We start from the raw sequence: 23874 nt of genomic DNA on the forward strand, positions 1-23874 counted from the left end.
TGTGCATACGTGTAATCGCTAACCAGCAGTACATAGAGAAGTATATCCAATCCAACGCGTTACCTGAACGGGACGTGCTTAGAGTTGTTGAGTATAGACATGATCACGTGACCGAGTGACGTCAACGACAAGGCGAGAGCGTTCGGAGTTTTGATCAAAGTTTTGTCGCAGCTTCCAAGATCTACGAAGTGAAGACGACTTCTGTCGCCTGTTGGTTCGAGGAATTGTTATATACAGGAGTTACCACAGTGTTTGTAGCAGATACATAGTCTAATTATATCGTTAATTTAAATTAGATGAGTAATAGCAGAACGTTATTAATTTTAAGAGTTAGTGGTAGTCTTCATGGTTAATCCGTTTCGATGTTTTAAGCTTTGAGTCTATTTAAAATCGTCTATGGTTCGCTAACTTGCTTGTTACATATACCGTTATAGGTATACAAGCTGTTAGTTTTATATAATTCACATTGTATTAACTTGTTTAATATTAAGGCTTGTCACATTCTATATGTCGTCCTTGAGACACCATGTTGGCGTATGTGTCCTTGGGCAAGACACTTAACGGCTATTGCTCCAACCCAGTGGTCATCAATGGGTTGTCCAAATTATTAGCCATACTTAAAAAATGTAAAAGTCCCCCTCAAAATAATCACCTACAAAGTAACATACATGGTAACTCGTAAGCTGGCACGAGGTGCTTAGCCCGTGTGATAACGTCTGTCGTTTTCCAGCCACGCGAGGATAAAGTAAGTTACATTCATTTAGTAGCCTACATTAGACCTTACTACTATAGCCCTTCACTATAACTTACCACATCTACCGTCGTTGTTTTCCGACCTATGATGATACATATGTAGGGTGTACACAACATGTGAATGCTTTCGAGCTTCCGAAGTATTCCTTGACCCGGCGCAACTCCTAGATGCCAAAGCAGCGTCCAATAAATACGCAGCCCTTTCAGCTGTTTCTGCTTGGATCTCACACTGGTTCTGAAGCTGTTTAGAAATTTCGTATAAAATGAGTAACCGCTATCACTTATAAATCTTTTCCTAACGCGTTTGGAACAATAAAGACGCGTTTTAGAGTCGCGGGGATGCGGATAGATAAGTTTATATATTTTCTGTGGGTGTGTATTTTATGTCAATATTATTTGTTTACTACCAAACGTACGATTTCTCCCCACCCTACTATATTTAATCCTAATGTCTATTATACATAACGGATGACCTTACGCTCAGTGTTGAGGCGTATAACCTTACCTTCGTCCCAAGTAAAGGGTCTTCTGTAATAGCAAGGGCGTTGGAGGGACCATCTGTTTATAAAAACATTAGTTATATAGCATAACTTACAAAACTGACGTTAAAGGGGTTAACAAAAGACACATAGGGCGGAGAAATATAATAATAGCTGCTATAATGGTTAAGTGTAATATTTTGTTTAATTAAATGCGTTTTCACCATAATCCATATATATGTGTATGAAAACGTTTAGTTTATTTTCTGTGATGTTTTTTAAGTTAACGATATGTGCCCGTACTTCTGTACACCAGAATGTATATGTAAGCATGGCTTACTGCGTAGGGCGGTAAATGCATTTGTTTGCAATGTTATCAGTAATCGACGCGTTTGGCGGGCGGCGCTTCTGGAATGTTGGAACACAACTCTACACACTATTTTAGTTGCAAGACACATAACAGTCTAGAGCATTGGCGTAGTAGTTAGTGCGAAGTGTAGACTGTTGTTTTGCATTTGATCGAATGCGGTTTGGTCAGTGGTATACTAGTAGGGTGGGGAAAGATGGAACACCTTTAGCATATAATATCCAAATATCCCGATCGTGTTTTAAACAATTAACAACGTTGTATGGGAGTTGCAAACATACAGTTTCATAATTGTTTGAATGTTTTTTGGTTACTACCAAGTTGGAAGAGAAAATAGAATGAACAGGTGTCCAATCTTCCCCTACCCTACTATATATATACTTTTGTTTCAAAATCACTCAGGCAAAGTCAATGGAATCTTAATTTTTGCAGCTAGTCCATGTGAGCGTACACAGGTTGTTAGGAGAACAATTTGTGTTATTTTTTATACATAACATAGGCTTGAGGCTTTGTATCCAAAGATACAAGTATATATACGGGTACAGGTTGAAATTCAAATAACATGCCTATAAACATAAATGAATGTAACTTATTATATTCTTGTGGCAGGGCAACGGTGGTCGTGCTGTCTTGTTTTGCTGTCTTGTTTTATACACCTCGTGTCCGCTTACCAATTACCACATATATTGGGGTGGGGGAAGATAGGACACCTTTTCTTTCTATTTACTTGACCCATTTAGTAGTAAACGAAGAACATTCAAAGTATTATAAAACTATATCCTTAAGACTTCCACAGACCATTGTTAATTGTTTAAAACGCGATCAGGAAATTTGGATATTATGCACTGAAGGTGTCCCATCTTCCCCCACAGTACTATATGTGACTTTAAATATGTTTTATGAATTTTTAGAACACATGTAGGTAGAGAGTGCCCCACTGTACCTACCTTCACAATAACCGGCCAACAAATCCCGAAGTTTTTCCGACCTTCCGTAAACTTCGATGGCGGAAACTTTGACGGAACATCTGTTTACTTTCTTCGTCCCCTGTATGGCGCGATACAGCCAGCTGATGGCGCAAGGGAGCAATCCGAGATTTGATTTGTCGTCATCGCCACCAAGAAGGGCGTAAGTTTTTCCTAAATATAAATTTGTGTAAACGGGTTTTATTTCTTGAAAATAAATACTGGCAAAATAAGTTTTTTTTTATGAATATATGAATAAGGTTCTACGTATAGAGAAATATAGGCCTGAGTGTCGCCATTACTTAAGCCCACAAGTTACGTACATAGTTGGGGTCAGTTCTAGTTAATCTCGTTAACTCGTTTAATTGTTTTTACATTCATTGTTTAAAATCGAGTATATGAAAAATGCGGATAAACAAAAAAACGCAATACACTAATAATAATGATATGACTATGACGTCAACCATTGCCACGTCACGCGAGAATAAATAAGTTACATTTATTCATTCAGTCATTGGTTAGGAAACCAAATTGCGTTTCAATCAAATGTAGCGTTAAATTGAAATGTTGACAAGAAAAAAATCGCTTGATGACGTAATCGCTGTAACAGAAATGAGAAATATATAAAATCAAAAAGACAAACTGGCGATGCGTCAATTGTTAACAACTTGTTGAAATGTATAATTGCAGTCAATTGATTGACATAACACAATTACCGAGGTTGGCTTGTCCGTAACAGAATACAGTTCCATCAGCGCCTTGTAAAACTGACTGGATGACGTCGACCAAACTAGTCTTGCATATTTCGCTCTGAAAACAAGAGATGTATTACTGTGGGGTAAGATGAGAACTGTTAGCACACGATGTCCCATATTTCCTAATCGTGTTTTAGCAACACTCTGTAAATATTCATTGTTCACTACCAAATTTGGGAAAAAAATAAACATGAAATATCTTACCCCAACCTACTATGTGTGATGTTTCTGAATATGTGTAAAAACAAACAGGTCTTTGGAGGTTTAAAACTAAACGAATTGCAAGTCGTTGCCATTAGTTTATGTTTTATAAACCTAAAACACTTATTGTTGCCGTTAAATAATTGTTGTGATAAATCTCGCCTTGTTCGGCATCTGTTATTTTACGATTGTCGTTACTTCGTACACCATGCAGTCCAATGAATCGTTGTGCTAATCGATACTGATGGTTTACTAAATGAGGAATGGCCTTGTTTGTTAATACGACCGCGTTGCGTCAAAGAATTCCCAATATACAGTATAGGATTGTCGTATTTCGTTGGCTAGTAGCTACAATATACTGTGCAGTTATAAGTCGTTGGGAAAACGGATATTTTTTCAACTTAATTTTTTAATGCCGAATTTGTTTCACATAATTTTTATACTCTGTGTTTAATGTTGGCCAATTTCGTGCTGTTCTGGTGTTTTACCTCCTAACGATTGCAGTAAAACTTTATGAGTTGTGTATTGAATGGCGTAATAGTGTCTGGTGCAGAATAGGCTACGTGCGCCATATGTATTATGTGTATTTTGTGGCCACGAAACACCTGCTCAAAACAAGGTATAGTAGCGTAGGGTAAGATGGAATACCGTTAGCTATAATATCCAAATTTCCTAATCGCAACTTCCTAATGATTTTTAACAATTAACAACGCGTTTTTAAACTCGTTAGCATATGGATATATAATTCTGTAAATATTCTTTGTTTACTAACAAACGGGACGATAACAGAGAATTAAAGCTTGGCCATCTAATTTCCGACCTACTCTACAAATAAAACATAAAATATTCTTTTTTTTAGTATTTATATTAATATTTATACAACAGTGGTTCTTAACCTACAAACTAGAAACGTAAAGGCCTAACTTATAACTCCGCGCCGAATTCATTTTAAAACACACGCTGTTTTGGTAAGCTAATCAAAACAATTTAAACAAAAATCCACAATTTTATTTGCACTGTGGGAGTCAGAGCTCGTTAATAATATTGCATGTCACGGGGGCAGACTGCAGGTCATTTGACTTCGCTTAATCTTCGTTAGTGTAATAACACGCATGGGACGGCCTATTATTGCTTGTTTTAATCTGATGCAAAACAGTCCAAATAAATACGAATGTTTATAGAATAGTTCAACTCCTTCGAGACCTGATGCGGGCATTTTTGTATCTATATATACCCTGAAGTTGTATTGTTAAAAATATGGATACTCGCAAACAAATGATTTAAGTGTGAAGTTATCCTGAGGACCCATATCATGTTGAGTAAAAATGGTCGAGTTGAAGTTCCAACCGCCGCTTTTAAATATTTGCATTCTTAAAAAGTAAGATAGGGAAAACGGGATACCTTTAGCACATAATATCCAAATAGCCTGATGGTATTTTTAACAATTAACATCGGTCAATGGGGAAAATGGGAGAGGAAACAAAATGAAAAGGTGTCTCATCTACCCCATCCTACTATAATTTGTATTATTAGTTTTCCCGAATACATTTTTTCCAAAAGTAGTTGTTTTCCAATTTCCGTCGCTTACAAATATGTAACTAATGGTCATAATGACATCATTGAACTAAATGTCGCTCACCTGTGACGATTGCTCCGTAAAAATTGAATCGAAGGCGTAAACTTTCGGTGCCAACCGAGCATTAGGTTGTTTCGAAAACTCCTCGGGGACGAAAACGCTCACGTGTTTCTTGTTCCCTTCCACGCGAATAAATTCTTGTTTCGAAGATTGGCCGTGAACCCGATTCACCCGCAGCATAATTTTTACCTGAAATTAGATTTATGGTGATATTGGTAAAATAAATATTTTGTAATAGAATTTTAGTTGAATTTTTAATAGAATTTTAACAGAAGAAATCATGTGAAAAAAATATTCAACATATATTAGTGGCTGTTTTGACCTTCCGATCTCTAATTTCTATAAATATCTTTGTGAATTGAACAAATGAATTGACGCCAAAGAATAAAGTAGTTAAATACAGCTGTAGTGTGAACAGGTGTTACTTTACTGATGTGGTTGCGACAAACAAACAAGTTCAAAATCCTCGACTTACAACGTGGCTCGTTGCCAAAGCATTACGTATTCTCGCAACTTGTGGTGGGACTTCATGCTTTGTATGTTGGGTATAAGGGTTTGGATAAAACTATTTAAATATTTATAGCGGAATTGAATTTTTTATGACTCGTTTTCCAAGACCACCTGTTTCCCCATGTGAGCCTTTCATCGTGTGGAGTTTCATAATAAGAACAATGCGAGTGCTTTGAAATGAATTTCATTCGATTTGTTTTAATAGGATTGGTGAAAATCGTTCTAGCGGCCATTATGGTCCTCGACGAAAAAAGAAGCTTGTCTAAACGATCTACTCTGCCCAGGCTAATCTATTACGGCAGTTTTAATTCAATTTACGCGTCCGGGACGATTGCTTTGGCATTGTAATTGTCTTACAGCGGCCCGCCCACTGTCGTAAGGATTAGGCGCATCTGGCAGTGCAATGCGGCGAATGCACTGTCTAAAAAATATTTAAACAAACAGCGAAGAGTGTCTGGCTCAACTGGGTCCCACTGGACCTGTAGTAGACTTACTCGATGAAAAGTCCTTTGGGACCCAACCGGGCATATGCTTTGATTAAAATAAAAACGATTTTTTGCCGTGATCGAAAATTTGTAGGTTTAATTATGTTTTTCGCGAATATTGTGACGTAATAATAAGGACGCAACGAACCGCTTATATAAACAACTGACGATGCATCTGATTAAATTAGTTTTCCTGCCGTGACGTAACAGTACGTCACATTCACCCCCGAATTAGCAAATATAAATTTTCGTTCTCAATGGTTTGGGAAGTATTAAATACGCGGTTATTGTTATTACGCGGTTGGCGATTGTAAAAATCCCCCATAATTTTGAACTTGTTGTTCGAACTTAATGACCATTGTTAGATTTTCTGAAAATTTTAATAACCCAACGTTAAAAAAATATTTTTTTCTGCGCAACCGATGAAAAAACTAAAAAAGAAGTTAAAATATTAAGTTTAAAGTTGGATTAAAGAAACTGTAAGCACAGATAAGTCCATTATCCAGAGAGTATCACATTTTATTTACATCGGTGTGACTCATTAGACCTGCCCTGCCAACTTTGATTAGCGTATATGCAGCCACCCTGCTAAGTTTATGGATTTCTAGTCACGTTGCTTTTACGTGGAAAACAATTTGACCAAAATTTTGATTCCGTGTGAGATTTACATTACAGAATGTATGTAAACTTTGACGTGAGAAAGCCATTAGCTGCGACTTTCACGACTTGCTGCGATGCGAGTACAAATGTGAATTAAACACAAGTTAAGTTATGGTGCTAGTGAAGAGTCTTCTTTCCCACCCACCTTATTTGCTAACCACTAACTTCTTATCCCTATTACCACTAACCCTCTAACCATCAACACCTAACCCCCTAACCTATAGGGGTTAGTGGTTAGCAATCAAGGTGGGAGGAGATTCTTCACTATAGCACCACGTCGTAGGTATGAAGCATAAGTGAATATTGTAAGTTTTTACGATAATTAATTTCGACCATAACATGGTAGTATGTTACTATATATTGGAAAGTAAAGTTGTGCAAATAATGTACCGTAGTGGCCACTTTATCCAACATATTATGTTAATAACGTTAAGTATAAAAGACATAGCAACACTAATGAATAATGGATAAGGAGGCCTCGCAAAAACACCAGCTCTATTACCTTCCCGAGTCCGGGGAATTCCTTTTTCCTCGCCCCTACTTCGTCGTCTCCATTCGAACTTTTACCTAACCCCTGTGGCAATGGGGGCGGGTCTCGCCGAAGAACTCCGTAATAATTTGTCGGGAATTTGCGCCGCTGACCGTTCTGTCCATGCACCCCATGTGTCCGATGTCCTGAACTTGTTCGGTTTATGTTTTGAGTTGGTCGTCGGTGTTCCGGTTTCACGGGCACTCCAGTGTACCTGTGTGTAAATAAATAAATGTATTTATCCTACATTCCTACAATGGCATGGAAACGGCAGTCGTTATAACACGGGTGTTCAGTTTCATACAACCTATGCCTGATTACGAGTTACCACAGATGGAACCTAGTAATCAATTGTTGTATCATTTTTTTAATGATTGATTAACTTAGTTATGACATTCCCGAAGACTGATATCAGCGATGACACGGAGTCTCGCTGCGCTTTTTATAATATAGTTAAGGTCGGGAAGGTATAGGACAGCTTTACCACATAATATCAAAATATCCCGATCGTGTCTTAAACATTAACAATGGTTTATAGGAGTCGTAAGGATACGGTTTTACAATTCTGTGGGTGTACCTTGTTTACTACCTTTTTGGAGGAGGAATTATAGAATAAATATGTGTCCCATCTTTTTCACCCTACTATATAGTAACTTTTGCATATTATATTAGACCAAATTTATCCTCGTGTCGTGTGTATAAGATTAGGCTCAACTATATATGTGCAACCTTATGAACGAGATGCATGTATAGGTTTCGTACATCGGTGGTCACTAATGGGATGCCCATGATCATTAGTGGTTTATCCTTAACCCTGACCATGAGCATGAAGGGTGCTTAAATGCGCCAGTGCAGTAATTTAACGAAATACAATCTAAATCGGTTTAATCTATTTAGGACGCAGGGCCGCCAAAAACGAGCGTGCACATTAGGTTATAAAGGTCGTTGAAAGTTTCTACAACTGCGGCTAATGTTGCCATTTAAGGAAATGCGGCTTACATTAAAAAAGTTTGGATATTCATATGCGAAAGAAAATCAGAATATATATAGTAGGGTGGGGGAAGATGGGACACTTTTTTATTCTATTTGCTCGTCCCACTCGGTAGTAAACAAAGAAGGTTCAAAAAATTAATATATAAAACCGTATCCTAACGACTCCCATGGACAGTTGTTAATTGTTTAAAACGCAACCAGGATATTTGGATCTTATATGCTAAAGGTGTCCCGTCTTCCCCCATCCTACTACCTACATTTATATATTACTTACCCGAATGAGTTGTTTGTTCTTCTATGCATCGTGTGTCACATTCTAAGGTCCCGGGTTCGAATCTTACCCTTTCCTCATGTAAGGGCAAATTATTAGTGTTAACTGGAACTTGTAAATAGTTCAGGCATTTCCAATATCTGTAAGAAACATAACTTAAACAAATATGTTTTTACTAATCAATAGAAGTATAAGCATTTATATTCTAATCTAAATGACCAATGCTATGACTATGTGCTAAGAGATAACGCTCACTACACCGAATGTACACAAAGATTCAACTCAGTCGTTTGCGATTCTGTTATCTACTCTTTATTCCCGACACATAAAAGAACACACGCCACAAAATTTAACGATTTCATTAAAATGGGAAGTTATAGTCACTTTCCTGTTAACGTATATTGTTCTGAACTGTATTGCATTTAACACATATTTTACTTTTGATGATGAAATACTAAGAAACATAATTTGCATATTGCGCATTAACATCTCATAATAAGTGAAATATAAAATCGCATTTCTGTTTTGCCAGCTCTCGTAAAACCTGATGTTTGCACGTGTTCTCTATAAAGCTTGACTATGTGCCCGCACGCCCGCATACTGTATGCTGCTGGCTGCCACCTACTCGCTTATGCCTCGCAATCGTTATATTGCCGGCTGAATCGGGCCAGTGGTATATACGATAAACAAACTGCGCGAAATAATGATTTACTGCAGCAGGTTATTGATTTTCGCCGGCCTTGGACTGCATTGGCTACAACACTGCGGTCCGCGAGCAAATGGTCAATTGCGGCGTCACCATTGGCCGCCTACAACCCACTATCGACTTCCAATATGTCATTTCGTCGGCGCATCAATTATGCAACGACGGCTGGTGCTAATCTCCGATCGTCTTTTGGGTTTGTATTAACACGAACGACAACGCCTAATAACCAAGACGCACTGGCGCCGTGAAGCTATTTTCTAACTTCTGTTGTAAAAGTATTTATCCTAATATTACAGATATGCATAATCACCCTTCTGTAACGCGACCGAGTTGTATTCTACCAACCACAAAAGCTTTTACAGTTTGTCCAAATTTAATAAATTTGGATTGATAGGAAAACTCGACGCTGAGTAATGGAACTATTTAAAGAACATGTGTGTCGCTGTCGCTACCGGGCAGTCATAGGTCCGCTGATTGATTAGATTAGAGCAAATTAGATTATTTGTCATTTTTATGGACGGCTGCCAAACCGTATATGTCATTAATGTAAGTTTATCCACCGCATTGATATATGTGTGGTGTGGTCTTGTATAGTAGGGTGGGGGAGGATGGGACACCGTTTCATTTTATTTTCTTGTCCAATTTGGTAGTAAATAAAGAACATTCAAATAATTATAAAACAATATTCTCACGAGTGCCATAGAACGTTGTTTTATTTAAAACACGATCAGAATATTTGGATATTATGTGGTTAAGGTGTCCCGTTTTTCTCCACCTTACCATACAACACCACACATATATTACTATGTTAACAACTTTGCATACCAGCCATGTTTAATAGCTGGATTATATTAACAATTGTTTTTCTATAGTTGAAGGATGCTGAACCCATAAAAAAGTTAAAAGTTAGCAGCGCATTATATGGATATAGCTGGGTATTCGCAACAAGGTTTAATGGCGTTATGTTGCCACCAGTTGGTAAGCGCCAACAACGTTTTAAGTTATTCGCATTTATTTGCAAAGGTTAGGTTTATAACAGCGTGGGAAAGAAACGCTTTGATGTATATATGCCCGTATTGCATAGAACTGACGTTTTTATTCAAACATTCTGTGGGAAACGTATAAACGAGCTATATGAAGTAGGGTGGGAAAGATAGGACACCTTTAGCACATATAGTACAAAGGGGGAAGATGGGACACCTTTTCATTATATTTTCTCGTCGTATTTGGTAATAAACAAAGAAAATTCAATGAATTATGAAACCGCACCCTCGCGACTTTCATAGACCGTTGTTAATTGTTTAAAACACGATCAGGATATTTGGATATTATGTGCTAAATGTGTCCCGTTTTTCCACCCTACTATATTATCCGAATACCCTGATCGGGTTTTAAACAATTAACAACGGTTTATTGAGTCGTGAGGATACGATTTTATAATTTTTTTGAATTTTCTTTGTTTACTACCAATTTGGACGAGACCATAGAATAAAAAGGTGTCCCATCTCTCCCCCCTACTATGTATGTTGTAACTGCTTGAATAATGTTGGGTGTCTCTTACTTATCCTCGTGTCGCGGGGCAACAGTAACTTTTATATATATTCTCGTGACGGAGCAGACGGAGCAACGACAGTCGTCATAACACAGATGTTATGTTTCTTACACCTCGTCACTTACTTATACGACTTGTGTTTTCAGAGAATATGAAAGACGAACAGTTGTTTATTGACATCGATGGAAATCAGCCGGGCATTTTTACTTCAAAAAAATGTTTTTATTTCAGGCATTTTCGAACGCAATCAGAAGCCGTAGTCCAAGATTCTATGCTTGGAATTTTTTGAAAAAATATAAATTCTCAACAAAAAGTTCAAGATTTGTTTACTTTTTAGTCAAAACTTTGATTTTAAGTTGTAAATTTGATGTATGGGTCATCGCATAGGTTGTCTGTGATCAGCAAAGATGTCTCTCGTCAATAAAGAAAGAAAAAGGTTCAGCCAAGCAGAAAGAAAAGAAAAAACGTTGAGTAGCAGGTTGGACATAAAGTTACTACCAAGTTAGTAATAAAACCAAACAGATTTCGTGATTAGTGATGTATTTGCAATTGGATTCTTATGTGGTAGGTTAACATGTGCATTTTAATTTCCCTAACCCCCCGTTTTAACTTAAATTTGCAGCCGGTCACTGCATGAAGTAGTCGGTACCGGTACGGCGTGGTAGCCAATTGCACGACTGCTTCCAGTACTACTGTAAACCAACCCAAAACCGATTTGCTTTTGTTTTCTTTGCTGCTCTTACAGGAGGCAATTTGAATGAGTTTTTTCAACAGCCTGCACCTGTACTGACGTGGCTTTTTCTTGACCTCAGCAAAGTCGGTTTAAAAATCCATACAACATATTTGGTGCTGTGTAATGTGTATAGCTGGATGCTATTCATATTATGCTAAATGTGCCAGACATTATAAACAATATTTGTGGCTAAACTAAAGTCTCGCAAGTTAAGCCAGGCATATATATTAATTTAAATTACATAATAAAACTGATTTATTTTAAAAAAAGCAGTCCTATATTATGCTGTTAGAGCTTAAAACACATATATGTGTGTGCAAATGGTACATCACTTACCATGTCAGTTTTAATAACCATTGAAAGGTGTTTTAAATTGTATAATAATACTCCTTACTTACACAATAGATATGTGTAGATGGGTATTATAAGTGATGGCTAAGACTGTGAAAAACCTTGAAGGGTTGAAACATTCATTCTATCAATGGAAACTTCCGAAGGGTCATGACACTGGGATTAAAGTAAAGAATTCCTATGGATGTTTGAGGCAGCAGAAGGCACTTGCACCATTGATTGTAGCCGATCCAAAGCATGTAACATGGTATGCATGTGGTCCCACAGTATATGATAAGACACACATTGGTCATGCTAGTTCTTACATACGCTTTGACACAATTCGGCGGATTTTAACAAATTATTTTGGTCTCACCATTAGTATGGTTATGGGTATAACGAACATTGATGATAAAATTATAACGAGGGCAAATTTACTGAACAAAGAGTTCTTGTCAATGGCAGAACATTATGAAAATGAATTTAAAACTGATCTCTTAAATTTAAACATTTTACCACCTATTGCTTATGTTAGAGTAAGTGAGATTGTACCAGAGTTGCTTTCCTTCATTTACCGCTTGCTTGAACAGAGGCATGCTTATGTGTCTAAGCAGGGGAACGTATGGTTTGATGTGGACCAGTTTACAAAAGTTGGAAAGTTGGTTCCGATTCACCAAGAATGGAAGGAGTCTGATTCTGGCGGAGAAAAACGCTGTGCGAGGGACTTTGCGCTGTGGAAAGCAGCAAAGCCAGGTGAGCCTTACTGGGAGGCACCTTGGGGCAAAGGGAGACCGGGGTGGCATCTTGAATGCTCTACAATTGCAAGTCTTTATTTCGGAAAACAAATTGACATCCACAGTGGAGCGTCAGATCTTGAGTTCCCTCATCACGAGTCAGAAATTCTGCAGTCAGAAGCTTTTCACTGCGAGGAACAATGGGCAAACTACTTTCTACATTCAGGGCTGTTGAAGTTTGGGAAATCGAAAATGTCCAAATCTCTCGGAAATGTTGTAAACGTGGACGAAGCTCTTAAGCGGCATTCTCCTGATGTGTTGAGGTATTTGTGTCTATCTACAGCTTGGCATACAAATCTCAGCTACACCAGCAAGGACATAAAGCATGTAAAGGCAAGTATACAACTGCTGAAAACATTTCTAAGCAAATGCCAACAATATGTCCAAGGAAATATTGAAACGAAAAATTTTGATTCTGCAGCGATTTATCATTCACTAGATACTTGTAAAAGTGAGGTGTATGTATGCATGTGTAATGATTTTGACACACCTGGTGTTCTGCGAGCATTAAAGCAGTTGTGTTACTCGGTAGAAAAAACATTTGGGGAACAAATTGTGGTTGAGAATTGGGAACCTGGCAATCATGTTAGAAACACTAAACCTTTTGTTGAAGTGATGACGTATGTGACCGAAACTTTTACAAACCTAGGGTTTCAAAGTATCTCTGCTGCACATACAGATTCAAATCCAGACATTACTGCTAAAGGTCAGGATGATATACTTGAGGAACTTTTAAAATTCCGGGCGAAAGTTCGAAAACTTGCGATGAGTTCAAACAAAACATCGGACGATGGTTTAAAACAACTTCTTTTCAAAGAATGCGATTATTTACGAAATGAACTTTCAAACAAAGGGATTTCAATTAAAGATTGGAACTGAGATGTTAAATTGTTTACTACAAAGTTTTAGAATATTCAAATATGTTTACATAATTTATTTGTTGCAATCATTGCGTATATAATTTCTATGCAGCTAGGGGGGAAGTGAGACAGGCCATGGGACCTGAGATTAAGGCATTACTTGAAATACCCCAAATTTGAATACAGCAAGAGTGTGTAAACCATTTCCTATTAAGCACATGCATTGTTATCTTATCAAAAAGTGTTGTTCTACCTTCTATTCATAGGACAGTGAATTAAGCCAGAGCCCACCACTCAATCTTTATTGGTTACTGTTGTTACAATAAACTAAACATGCATATTAAATGCTGCTTGTCCTACTTTAACAGTTTTTTTTATGCACGTTAATAATATCTATAGTAGGTTGGGAAAAGATGCGACCTTTCATTCTATTTTCTCGACCCGGTTGATAGTAAACAAAAGACAATTATAAAACCGTATCCTCCTTTCCCATAGACCGTTAGTAAGTGTTAAAACACGATCAGGATATTTAGATATTGTGTGCTAAAGGTGTCCCATATTCCCACACAGTGTTATATAAAGGTCCAAGTTTTAGGGTAAGATTGATCATGCATTAGGTATACGTCTAAACACTATTGAATGCATCATACCAGGACAACGACAGTTGTTGTTACGTCACGGGCTTTCTATAGGGTTTGGGCAAGTTGCCGTTGATTGTATTACCCAATGACCAACAATGTTATCAACATCAAACACGTAAACTCCGGGGTGAAGGCAAGCACTACTTTACGGTGCCGCACATGGTTTAATACAGTAGGGTGGGGAAGATGGGACACTGTATGCCAAAGGTGTTCTGTCTTCCCCCACCCTACTATAACAAACCCCATATAAGTGAACGATACAACCCGAGTAGCAGAAAACAATTTAGATCAGACAGGCAGCTATTTTATTTATTAATTTGCGACAAACAGCTGGCACAAACGAATTAGAAATCGGTGCTTTCGTTAACAAAAGGCGTTATGTACTCTGAGTGTCGGATTCCGGTTGAATATTGTGGTGCTCTGGGTCGATTAATGACCACCATCTCCGGATGGTGGGCACCAGGGCCCGGTTTCGTTGTTTTGTCGCCTGGCATGTATCGCCTTGCCAGCATAGAGTAGCAGGGCGCACGCTTTCTATAAATGTTCGGATCTACGATGCTGTATCGAGCCGAGCCAGGGGTCTTGGCGAGGTCTTCGTCAAAACTACCAGTAAGAGACCGTCCCGTCATAGAGTAACTTGCGCTGGACACTTTATTGATGACTTTGCTTCCGAGTAAACTTGGTAGGCCGTAGTTGTTAGGTGAGGGGTAGGAGTCGCATTGACGGTAGCGAGTGCGTGATCCCATTGAATATTTCGGCGCGTGTATTTCTCCTTGTGGGTGCACCTTTTCGTTCTGGTATTTTCCGGGTCCCGGGGTCTTGAAGGTGTTTGGGTTTAGCGGCCGACCAAGAATCGAGTAATGTGGCGTTCCATCTTTACCGTGTCTGGTGTAGCGTGGTTCGATATAATATACAGGCCCAGGGCTACACTTATTACTGCTGATAAAAGAATTCCCGAGCCTCTTTCCAAAAGAATAGGCAGGCTTCATATGCTGAGTGAAATCATGACCCTTGAATCCGCACGTGGAAGGTAGCTTGTACCGACCAGATCCAGGGCCACGGAGCTTCGCAGCAATCACCGTCGACTGTTTGTTGTTGACCTCAGCGTTGGCCATCCTGCCGATTTTTTTAAAAGAAGCCTAGCAAACTATTTCCTCCGATCCGGATTTGGAATTTCAGCTGATATGGAAAAACCAAACAAGAATTGTGTATACATTATTACGTCATAAACGTATTGTTTGTAAAAAATCAGCTGAGTTTGTGTTGCCATATAAACGATACGTCATGAAAGTAAGCCACGTGAATAACATTACAGATAAAATAGCATTTAATTGAAAAAAATGAGGTCGTTTGTTGCAAACCCGCAAAACTGGTTTATTTTCACATTCGTTTTTCGTAATTCCCGCACTTGACATGGAATAGTTCAACCATTCTGTATCGACGTCCGCATTTTGTGATTTAAACTGTGAAATGCACCCAGAACATTAAATTAAAACACTGTAACGAACTAATTAAAACAGAAAATCTTTCCCACAATCTTCAAGAGTCCAATAGATTGAGTCTTTAAACTTCAGATAGAATAAATGGGCACGTTTTTATTTTACACCAAAACAAATAAGGCATGAGCAGTACCTTCTCTCGTTTCCGTGGGAGATAATCAAAGAAAAAGGCAAATACAATTCTTTAGTTTTGTATGTCAATCCAAAATCCATTGAAGAAGTTAAGAATAATTTGAATTTCCTGGTCGCGTTTGTGGTTTTATAAATGGCTTACTGTAGGGAAATTCTACATTGAGTTTAACATTATTGTATGTAGTAAAAACTGGTACAACAGTAGTAATTTTAATTACGAAATTTATTAACGTACGAGTTTTAGATAATTGTATTTTAACAACTGGACTGATCGTTCGCAGTCCGAAACAAAACTGTAATTTACGCGTAAAAAGTTTGCATAATCTGTTTATAGTTGTAGTTCAGTTATTTTAAAACGGGTTCAAAAAGGTATGACGTATATGGGTTTTAAATTATGTCTTGAATTAAACATTTTTGTTTTGTAAAAAAACAATAAAAATATACATTAGGCAGCTTAGGCTATATAAAGAAATAATTGTTATATCTTTATTTCTTTTTTGATAGTTTTATCTCAAGTGTGGTGTATCTTAATGTCAAAGTCACATGTTCAAGGGTAAAAATAAGAGAAAACCGGATATATCCGGTCCGTCAAATTTCGAGCATCGAGTCCACACTGGTTTCAATGAAGATGAGGGAAAGTTTATCGGGTTGCCGATCCAATGGCAGAGTATTATCCCCGATATAAAGAACCGGCCGAAGCCATTTATTGACGCAAGGCATATCACCCCTGTGCCTGTGGAAAAGGTGAATGTAAAACAAAAAGTAATAATAAATAAAACGTTTAAAATATTTTTAATTCTTCGCTGCCGTAATCGAAGTGACAAATAAAGTTTTTATATTATTATAAGACATGTGGGTTTTGTGATAAAGTATCCTTAATATGACCAAATGACTTTCTCATTTTATATGGTTAAGGCTCCACATTATGGCATACCATGGCCAGTAAGTCATAGTATTTACTATTTAGGCCAAGATTGGCCCATTACCCTGAAAGGCAAAACTTGGGGTTGTAAGTTAGACAGGCCAACCTTATAGTTCCGCAATTTCTGACATAAATTTTTTTAAAAGCTGTTTCGTTTTTTTAAAGCTGTTTAGTTTAACTTTGGTACTTCCTTAAAATCACATTTGAGCATTTCTTTCCAAACACTAATATTGACATTTCTTATTTTATTTTAGAAAATCATCACTGGGAAAAGTAAAACCAAGGGACCTTTATCCAACCTCACAGCTATATCTGTAACTCGTTCCAACTCACTCCGCAAAGAAAGTCCTCCTGAAATTAAAAAACTTCAGAGCAGAAGGTATTTTTAAATCCAGTACAAAACACTGAATTGTTGGTTTAATCATCAAAGTTGTAGTACTATTGAAAACTATTAAAAATCATTACATTGAGGTGTCTTGGACAATAATATAAATTTATCACAATAAGGTTTGCTATGTATGATTGGTGTTATTAACTTGTGTTATTTTAAGGATCCCAGATGTGGTAAATGAAGACGACTCTTCAGAAAACAGTTCATCCACTACACAACGGCCAGTGAGGAGCCATGAACGAAACTCTCGCCGTGAAGATGACAGAAGACATCGCAACAACAGCAGCCATAGACATGAAGTGAACTCATGGCATCCTGGGCAGGGTGGTCACCAATATGACACAGTGTTTGATGAAGAAAAGCGATCTTCCAACAGCCGGCATTCCTCGCATAGAAAACACAGTGAAAGGACAAACAGCGGTCGTACACACTCACGTGATCGATACGAGCAACCGCATGATCATCATCACCGTTCTTCACGAGAATCGAGGTCACAACGCGACATATATGATCGTTCGGTGGAAAAGGTTTATTCATCAAACCACCGAGACCGAAATGATCGGAGTCATCGAACTTCTGACACTTCGGTTAGAGAAACCTCTGAGTCAGGGCCTGATTCTCGCAGCCAAAGCAAGAGGACTACATCACATTCACGGAGACCACCAGACTCTCATGATGTACCTGACCACCGCCAGGCTACAATGCCCCTACCTTCAGACTCAAGAGAAAAATCGCGTAAAAACAAGGATTACTACACCTACTCAAGCACAGTTGATGTAAGACCACAAAATGAAAATACGGTTGCCGAACACACGTATCAGAATATTTCAAATGGTCACCGTTCATCTGAGCAGACCAACACTAATGAAAAGTCATTTAGAAGAGGGCAAGGTAATGTGTTATTAGTTAAGTCATTTAAATATTGCTTATCAATTAAAGCAAAGTTCAATGTTGACAGAAAGTACATACCATTGTGTGCCTTCTATTTTAGCTTGTTGTCCCAGGTTTTATGTACTGAGTCTACTGACTCTGATAAACCAACGGTTTAATATTATGTAAACAAAGCTGCAAACACTACATAGTTAACAATTCATTGAAAATGAAAACTTTAAATGTTTAGTATTGCACTATAGCATACTGGTATACTTCACTCCTTAATTAGTGGAATAACTTGCCACATGGTGAAACATAATGATGCATTTAAACTAAATGGTTAATAGCTTAGCTATGACTTCCTGTTGATCTTTGGACATTGAATGAATCATAAAGTTAAGTTAGTAAACCTGTTTATGTATAAAATATTTTGATTTGAATAATTTGTTCATTGAGCATACACTGTGTGTACTACTACTGTATAAACTCTCTAATATTCAACTCTAACTCAGTGTTTCGCATTTATTGGTCAGTGCCGAAAAATTTGATAATTAGTTAGTTCCAAAACTGGCACTTTTTTTAAACATTTTTTCTTATATTTGATGTATATATAATTATATATATATAGTTGTTGTTATTGTTTAGGTGCTACCCCGGTATCAAATTCACAAACCCTTGGATCACATGCGACACAAAACAGACGAAACGATGATCACCGATATAATGATAGAGATTCAGTAGCTGAACAAAACTGGGTAATTAAGGTTCTGATTATCATTGTCACTTATATCCCATCTCTTAACAAAGTGGGGCTATTTTATTTCTGGCTGCGCTACTGTGTACACGCCATATTTCTTCAGTACTACTTTATTCCATATGGATAACCTCTTACAATGATGCATACCATGAGAGACCTATAACCCCAGTACTATAGCTCCTATAACAGCTTCATCCGCTTAACATTACAAAGTTAATTTCCAACATTCCACCACAGAGAAAGATGACCGCTTCCCACGTCCAACGAACTGGTGATTATATTCTTCCAAATAAATCTCCATCCCCAAACAAAATGAATTCCCCCGTCCATATTCGTGGTTATAATGATCGGACGTACACCAGGTGCGCAGTGTTCTGTTTTTATCTTTAATTTTTATGCAAAATATCGTTTGAAATAAGATTCGTTTGCAAGATATTTTGTGTATATTATATAATATATATTTTTTGTTTTATTATTTTGATTGGGCCAAATATAATGTGGGTTTGTTAGGTATATATTACTATCGATGTAGATCTGTAGGCATGTTCTTTGGTATTGATTAATTACCAATTTATGAAGTCCACCCTATGTATACTACCCCCTAGGATTTTCCCATTTACCCATAACTTATATTTCCGTTTCATTTTTTGACAGAAAACCCGAACCTTTAAGTCCTGGAGTATCTGTAGCCCCCCCTGCTGCTCAAAAAGCACTTGGTACAAAACGAGACTCGCATGCCGTTACCAATGACCAGTTTCGAGCTGCTTTACAGGTATTTTACTTTATGAACCACACCAGTAAACATACAAGTTGTAAATATTTAAGAGTAGCAGAATAAATATCATAAGATAGTTTCATATTGATTCTTTGTGTCTGTGTTATATATGAACCACTTTAACTTTTAAAATATTTTAAATTGCAACGCGAAAGCAGGCACAAGGTGTATGAAACAGAACATCCGTGTTATAACGTCAAATAACGACTGTTATTTTCCAGCCACGCACGGATAAAGCAACCTCCATTCAAAGTTAAACGTGATGCTTCAGCTTATGTACTTTTAATAATTTTAGACTTTTCTTCAACTAAATTTAATCTTTTGTGATCCATGCCAGATGGTGGTATGTCCTGGTGACCCTCGGGAAAGTTTGGAGAACTTCCTAAAAATCGGGGAGGGGTCAACAGGGGTTGTCTGTATCGCTAACGAGAAGGGTACGGGGCGCCACGTTGCTGTGAAGAAGATGAACGTTAGAAAACAACAAAGGAGAGAGCTTTTGTTTAATGAGGTAGGTAGTGGGAAGTGGGCATAGTTGGCTGTATTTTGAAAACCAGGTTGTTCTTTAGGCCATATGTCTGTGCTATTACCTCTAATTGATGCATTATCCATAATTTATCTGTTACCTGTTTGTACCCAGAGTCCCAGATTATTAACATAGAATATTATAATGATACCCTATACCAGGTAATAGATCGTAGATCAAATACCTACACACCCATGTTATGCGCTATGGTGGTGTTGCATGTACAATGTGTTTGATGCAATTGGTAATTTCGTGTTAGGGTCACGGGCTCTTTCATGGATTCAAATTATTTCGGCATGGTATGCTTTCCAATTGTGTTATGAAGTGTGTATACACTGTCTATTGATTGAAGCTGATAGCAGGATTGGACAACCTCCGCCATAATGCCATTGGGCCTGTTATTATGTTGCCATGATTGTACCGAGTCCATGCTTTGATTGCTAGTGTTATTGTGTATGAAGTTGGTATTATATTTACCAACAATGCAGTCAAATTTTATTGAATGGTGTGAACTGTGGTTTAAGTTGGTTGAACTTCCGTTTGCGCTAGCTTGAAAAATGGAATTTTGACCTTTAGGTTGGTTTCTTGAGTATTCCATTAACAATAAAATATAACTCCAATAAATTCCAACACACAAAAATCTAACTGTATTTTTCTTACAGGTGGTTATAATGCGAGACTACCACCATGAGAACATAGTTGATATGTACAGCAGTTTCTTGGTGGATGATGAATTATGGGTAGTAATGGAGTATATGGAGGGCGGTGCGCTTACAGATATCGTGACGAGAACTCGCCTCAATGAGCAGCAGATAGCAACCGTGTGTGTGTCGGTGTTGAATGCACTTGCATATCTTCATGCGCAAGGTGTCATACACAGAGACATCAAAAGTGATTCGATTTTATTAACAAAAGATCTCACGGTAAGCTGCATAGCTGATGATACAGATGGTTAGATTAATATTGAAACATAATATTCGGGTTAGTGGCCACGCTTTTAATCAAGTAGTTTTTACCCTTAGTGTGTTTTAATGCCTGTATCTTTGCTAACAGTTCCCTTCTCTTCTTTGTTTAATTAATCTGATTTTTGCTATGCTGTATTCTCAGAGATAAACAAAAATTGATGTCATGTTATAAAGTACAGTCAATATCTCTAATAAATATTACACTCATCCTTTCTTTGTCAGTTTTTTTAATTAACAACACTATGCACTAGTGTAGATTTTGCTTTTACTACAAATCCGATCCCAATATTCAATACCTGCCATGTTGTTCCAATAATTTAATATCTGCTTCATTTTTTGTGTTAATTTCTATAGTTAAGCAAAATTTTCTTTTTTTGTTCTTATTATGCAAATTTTCAGGTCAAATTATCCGATTTTGGATTCTGCGCCCAAATTTCCTCCGATGTCCCGAAGCGTAAGTCGTTGGTTGGAACCCCATACTGGATGGCCCCGGAGGTGGTTTCCCGCACCCCATACGGCCCCGAAGTTGACATTTGGTCGCTGGGTATCATGGTAATGGAAATGGTGGACAAAGAACCTCCCTATTTTGACGAAGCTCCCTTGCAAGCCATGCGTAAAATACGCGACATGCCACCTCCAAAGTTAAAAAACGCACATAAGGTAAAGTTATGCATATGCTTATACATATCTCTACACTAAAGACTTGGGCTGTGAAGCAGTTACAATTGCTTCAAAAATGTATAACAGTATACAAAGTCTTTATAGTATGACATTGACATACGAGTTCACAGTTTTGCTCAGTTTCCAAACTCCCACAATGCTACAACCTATACGCCATGCATGTCCTTGGGCAAGAAACCTACTGGGCATTGTTTCAACCCAGTGGTCAACAATCAATAATGGGTTTGTGGCACTTTTGAGAGTTGAAGCAATAAGCACATCTGGCCAAAATCTCATATCCCATGATGTGTCACGCTCCAGGACCTCACCAACATAGAAAAGAATATTTCAACATTGTTTACACCCAGTTTCTAACCCCCTACCAATACACAGGCTTCCCCACTCTTGAAAGGCTTCCTGGACCAAGTATTAGTTCGTGATCCATCTACAAGATCAACTGCATTAGAGTTGCTGCAACACCCATTCCTCAGAAAGTCTTCCTCGCATAAATCCATCGGCCCCATCAGCTTACCAGGCATCACAAGATAAATAGAAACCTTCATGCATAGGCGCCAAACCTGGGGTGGCAAGGTAGGCAGGCCTGCCCTGGATTTTTATTCACTGCATTATTCAATAGACACAAACAATAAATTTTTTTCCATAGGAATTTGTGTCTAACTATCCCTGCCTCCCCTGTGTTTTAAATGTTTGGCGCCTATGCCCTAATGTTAAGATCTTAAGTTGGTGCGCAGGACACACAACCATTATGTTTATGCTACTAAGGTAAATACCCATCAGTAATCTCATATTGTGAACATTGGTGCTTATACTGATGTTTATACAAACTTGCTCATGGCTGCACTTGGTAAACCATTATCTCCTATATATACTCATAATCTCATATTTACTCTTGATTACTTTCCTACCAAATATACTATCACAGGCACTTCATATATAACTATACAGTGGTCTAAACTGTTTAATTGGAAAATTATTTGGTACTAAGCTGTACAATGGTGCTCGTGTTCCCACCAGCACAGATTATCTAGTTTAGTTTATATTTTACCAAAAATGGTTGCTATTTTCAGTTTCATATATTTATCTCAATGTATAGAGGTAACAAAGTTGTTTAATTCTTACATTTGCTTAATTTGTTGTAACCATACAACCAATATCTTTGCTATTTTTGTATTGTTACCAAAAGGATCAGGCATATTGTGATTAATTGTATATTTGGTTCAATTTAAAGGCATGGTGAAGCAATTCATTCTCCTTCTATATCATTGTGCTCCGATATTTTACTTATTTTACATTCTACCATATCCTGCCAACTTATTATTTTACTTTCTTTTATATATAACGTCACATGACCCAGCTCAGTGGTTGTATGATGTAAACGACTCACAACTGCTGACCGAATTGGATTCAGTTGCAATTTCAACTGGCTTTTTTCGCCAGAAGGGATATTTCTTTTTTCCCCACATAAATGTATAAAACTAAAATACGAATGCCTGTAAGGATTAAACAATCTGTATTAAACTTTTAGTCAGTAATTGGATTTTCTTGGTATTGCCACATTGCGTATATATAGACTGTATGTTTATATTCAAGTTTTAATTTCTATGTTTTGAGATTTCGTTTTATGTTATTGGACCCTAAAACAAATATGATTACAATACACGATGAGAATATATTATAAATATCAGTAAATATTACTTTCAATGAATTTGTGCAAGGCAGGTACCGTGTTTGTGGTGCAAAAGATTTCGTAGCGTTTATAAAGAGATTTTTTTGACTGCCTGTAACAAACCACTGGGTTTGAATATTTGCCGTTAGTGTTTTGCACAAAGACACATACGCCCAATGGTAGCAGCGTCGAGCCGTGAACGGTGGGCTAGAGCAAGTTTGGGGGCTTCGAAATACGGCGTACCATTTTAAACATTTAATTTAGTGGAACTAGTGCTTAACCTATAAGATGTCGTAGCTGCAGATATGCATGTTCGTGTGATTGTCTTTTTATATTAAGTTTTTTTTCTGTGGCTATACTGTATATATATAGTAGGGTGGGGGAAGATAGGACACCTTTAGCACATAATATTTCAATGTCTTGATCGTGTTATAAAAATTAACAACGGTCTTTGGGAGTCGTGCGGATAC

General features: G+C 37.5%; 3 protein-coding genes and 1 pseudogene across 4 annotated transcripts in view; 2 read left to right on the plus strand and 2 right to left on the minus strand.

Annotated features, from left to right (window-relative positions):
- The window catches only part of LOC100178540 (kinesin-like protein KIF26B), an 18905-nt gene extending 9590 nt beyond the window's left edge, over positions 1–9315 (minus strand). The window contains exons 1-3 of the mRNA XM_018813908.2: positions 8608–9315; positions 7314–7554; positions 5160–5345 (exon numbers count right to left, since the gene is read on the minus strand). Of these exons, the coding sequence (XP_018669453.2) occupies positions 5160–5345; positions 7314–7554; positions 8608–8636 (456 nt within the window). The 5' untranslated portion in view covers positions 8637–9315. The remainder of the gene's footprint in view (positions 1–5159; positions 5346–7313; positions 7555–8607) is intronic.
- LOC100175395 (serine/threonine-protein kinase PAK 4) lies at positions 2813–23417 on the plus strand. The gene is made up of 11 exons (XM_002130156.5): positions 2813–2824; positions 16356–16595; positions 17028–17152; positions 17325–18055; positions 18683–18792; positions 19032–19156; positions 19449–19566; positions 19907–20077; positions 20755–21015; positions 21457–21717; positions 22111–23417. The coding sequence occupies exons 2-11, from the start codon at positions 16395–16397 to the stop codon at positions 22264–22266; spliced, it is 2259 nt and encodes a 752-aa protein (XP_002130192.1). The 5' UTR covers positions 2813–2824; positions 16356–16394; the 3' UTR covers positions 22267–23417.
- On the plus strand, positions 11731–13937 carry LOC100180063 (cysteine--tRNA ligase, mitochondrial-like). The gene has a single exon (XM_026836687.1). The coding sequence runs from the start codon at positions 12027–12029 to the stop codon at positions 13596–13598; it is 1572 nt and encodes a 523-aa protein (XP_026692488.1). The 5' UTR covers positions 11731–12026; the 3' UTR covers positions 13599–13937.
- LOC100177715 lies at positions 14503–15766 on the minus strand (annotated as a pseudogene). The gene has a single exon (XR_001974939.2). The product of XR_001974939.2 is annotated as an outer dense fiber protein 3 pseudogene (transcript).
- Positions 23418–23874: the final 457 nt, after the last annotated feature.

Source organism: Ciona intestinalis, chromosome 11 (assembly GCF_000224145.3).
Source record: "Ciona intestinalis chromosome 11, KH, whole genome shotgun sequence".
NCBI lineage: Eukaryota > Metazoa > Chordata > Ascidiacea > Phlebobranchia > Cionidae > Ciona > Ciona intestinalis.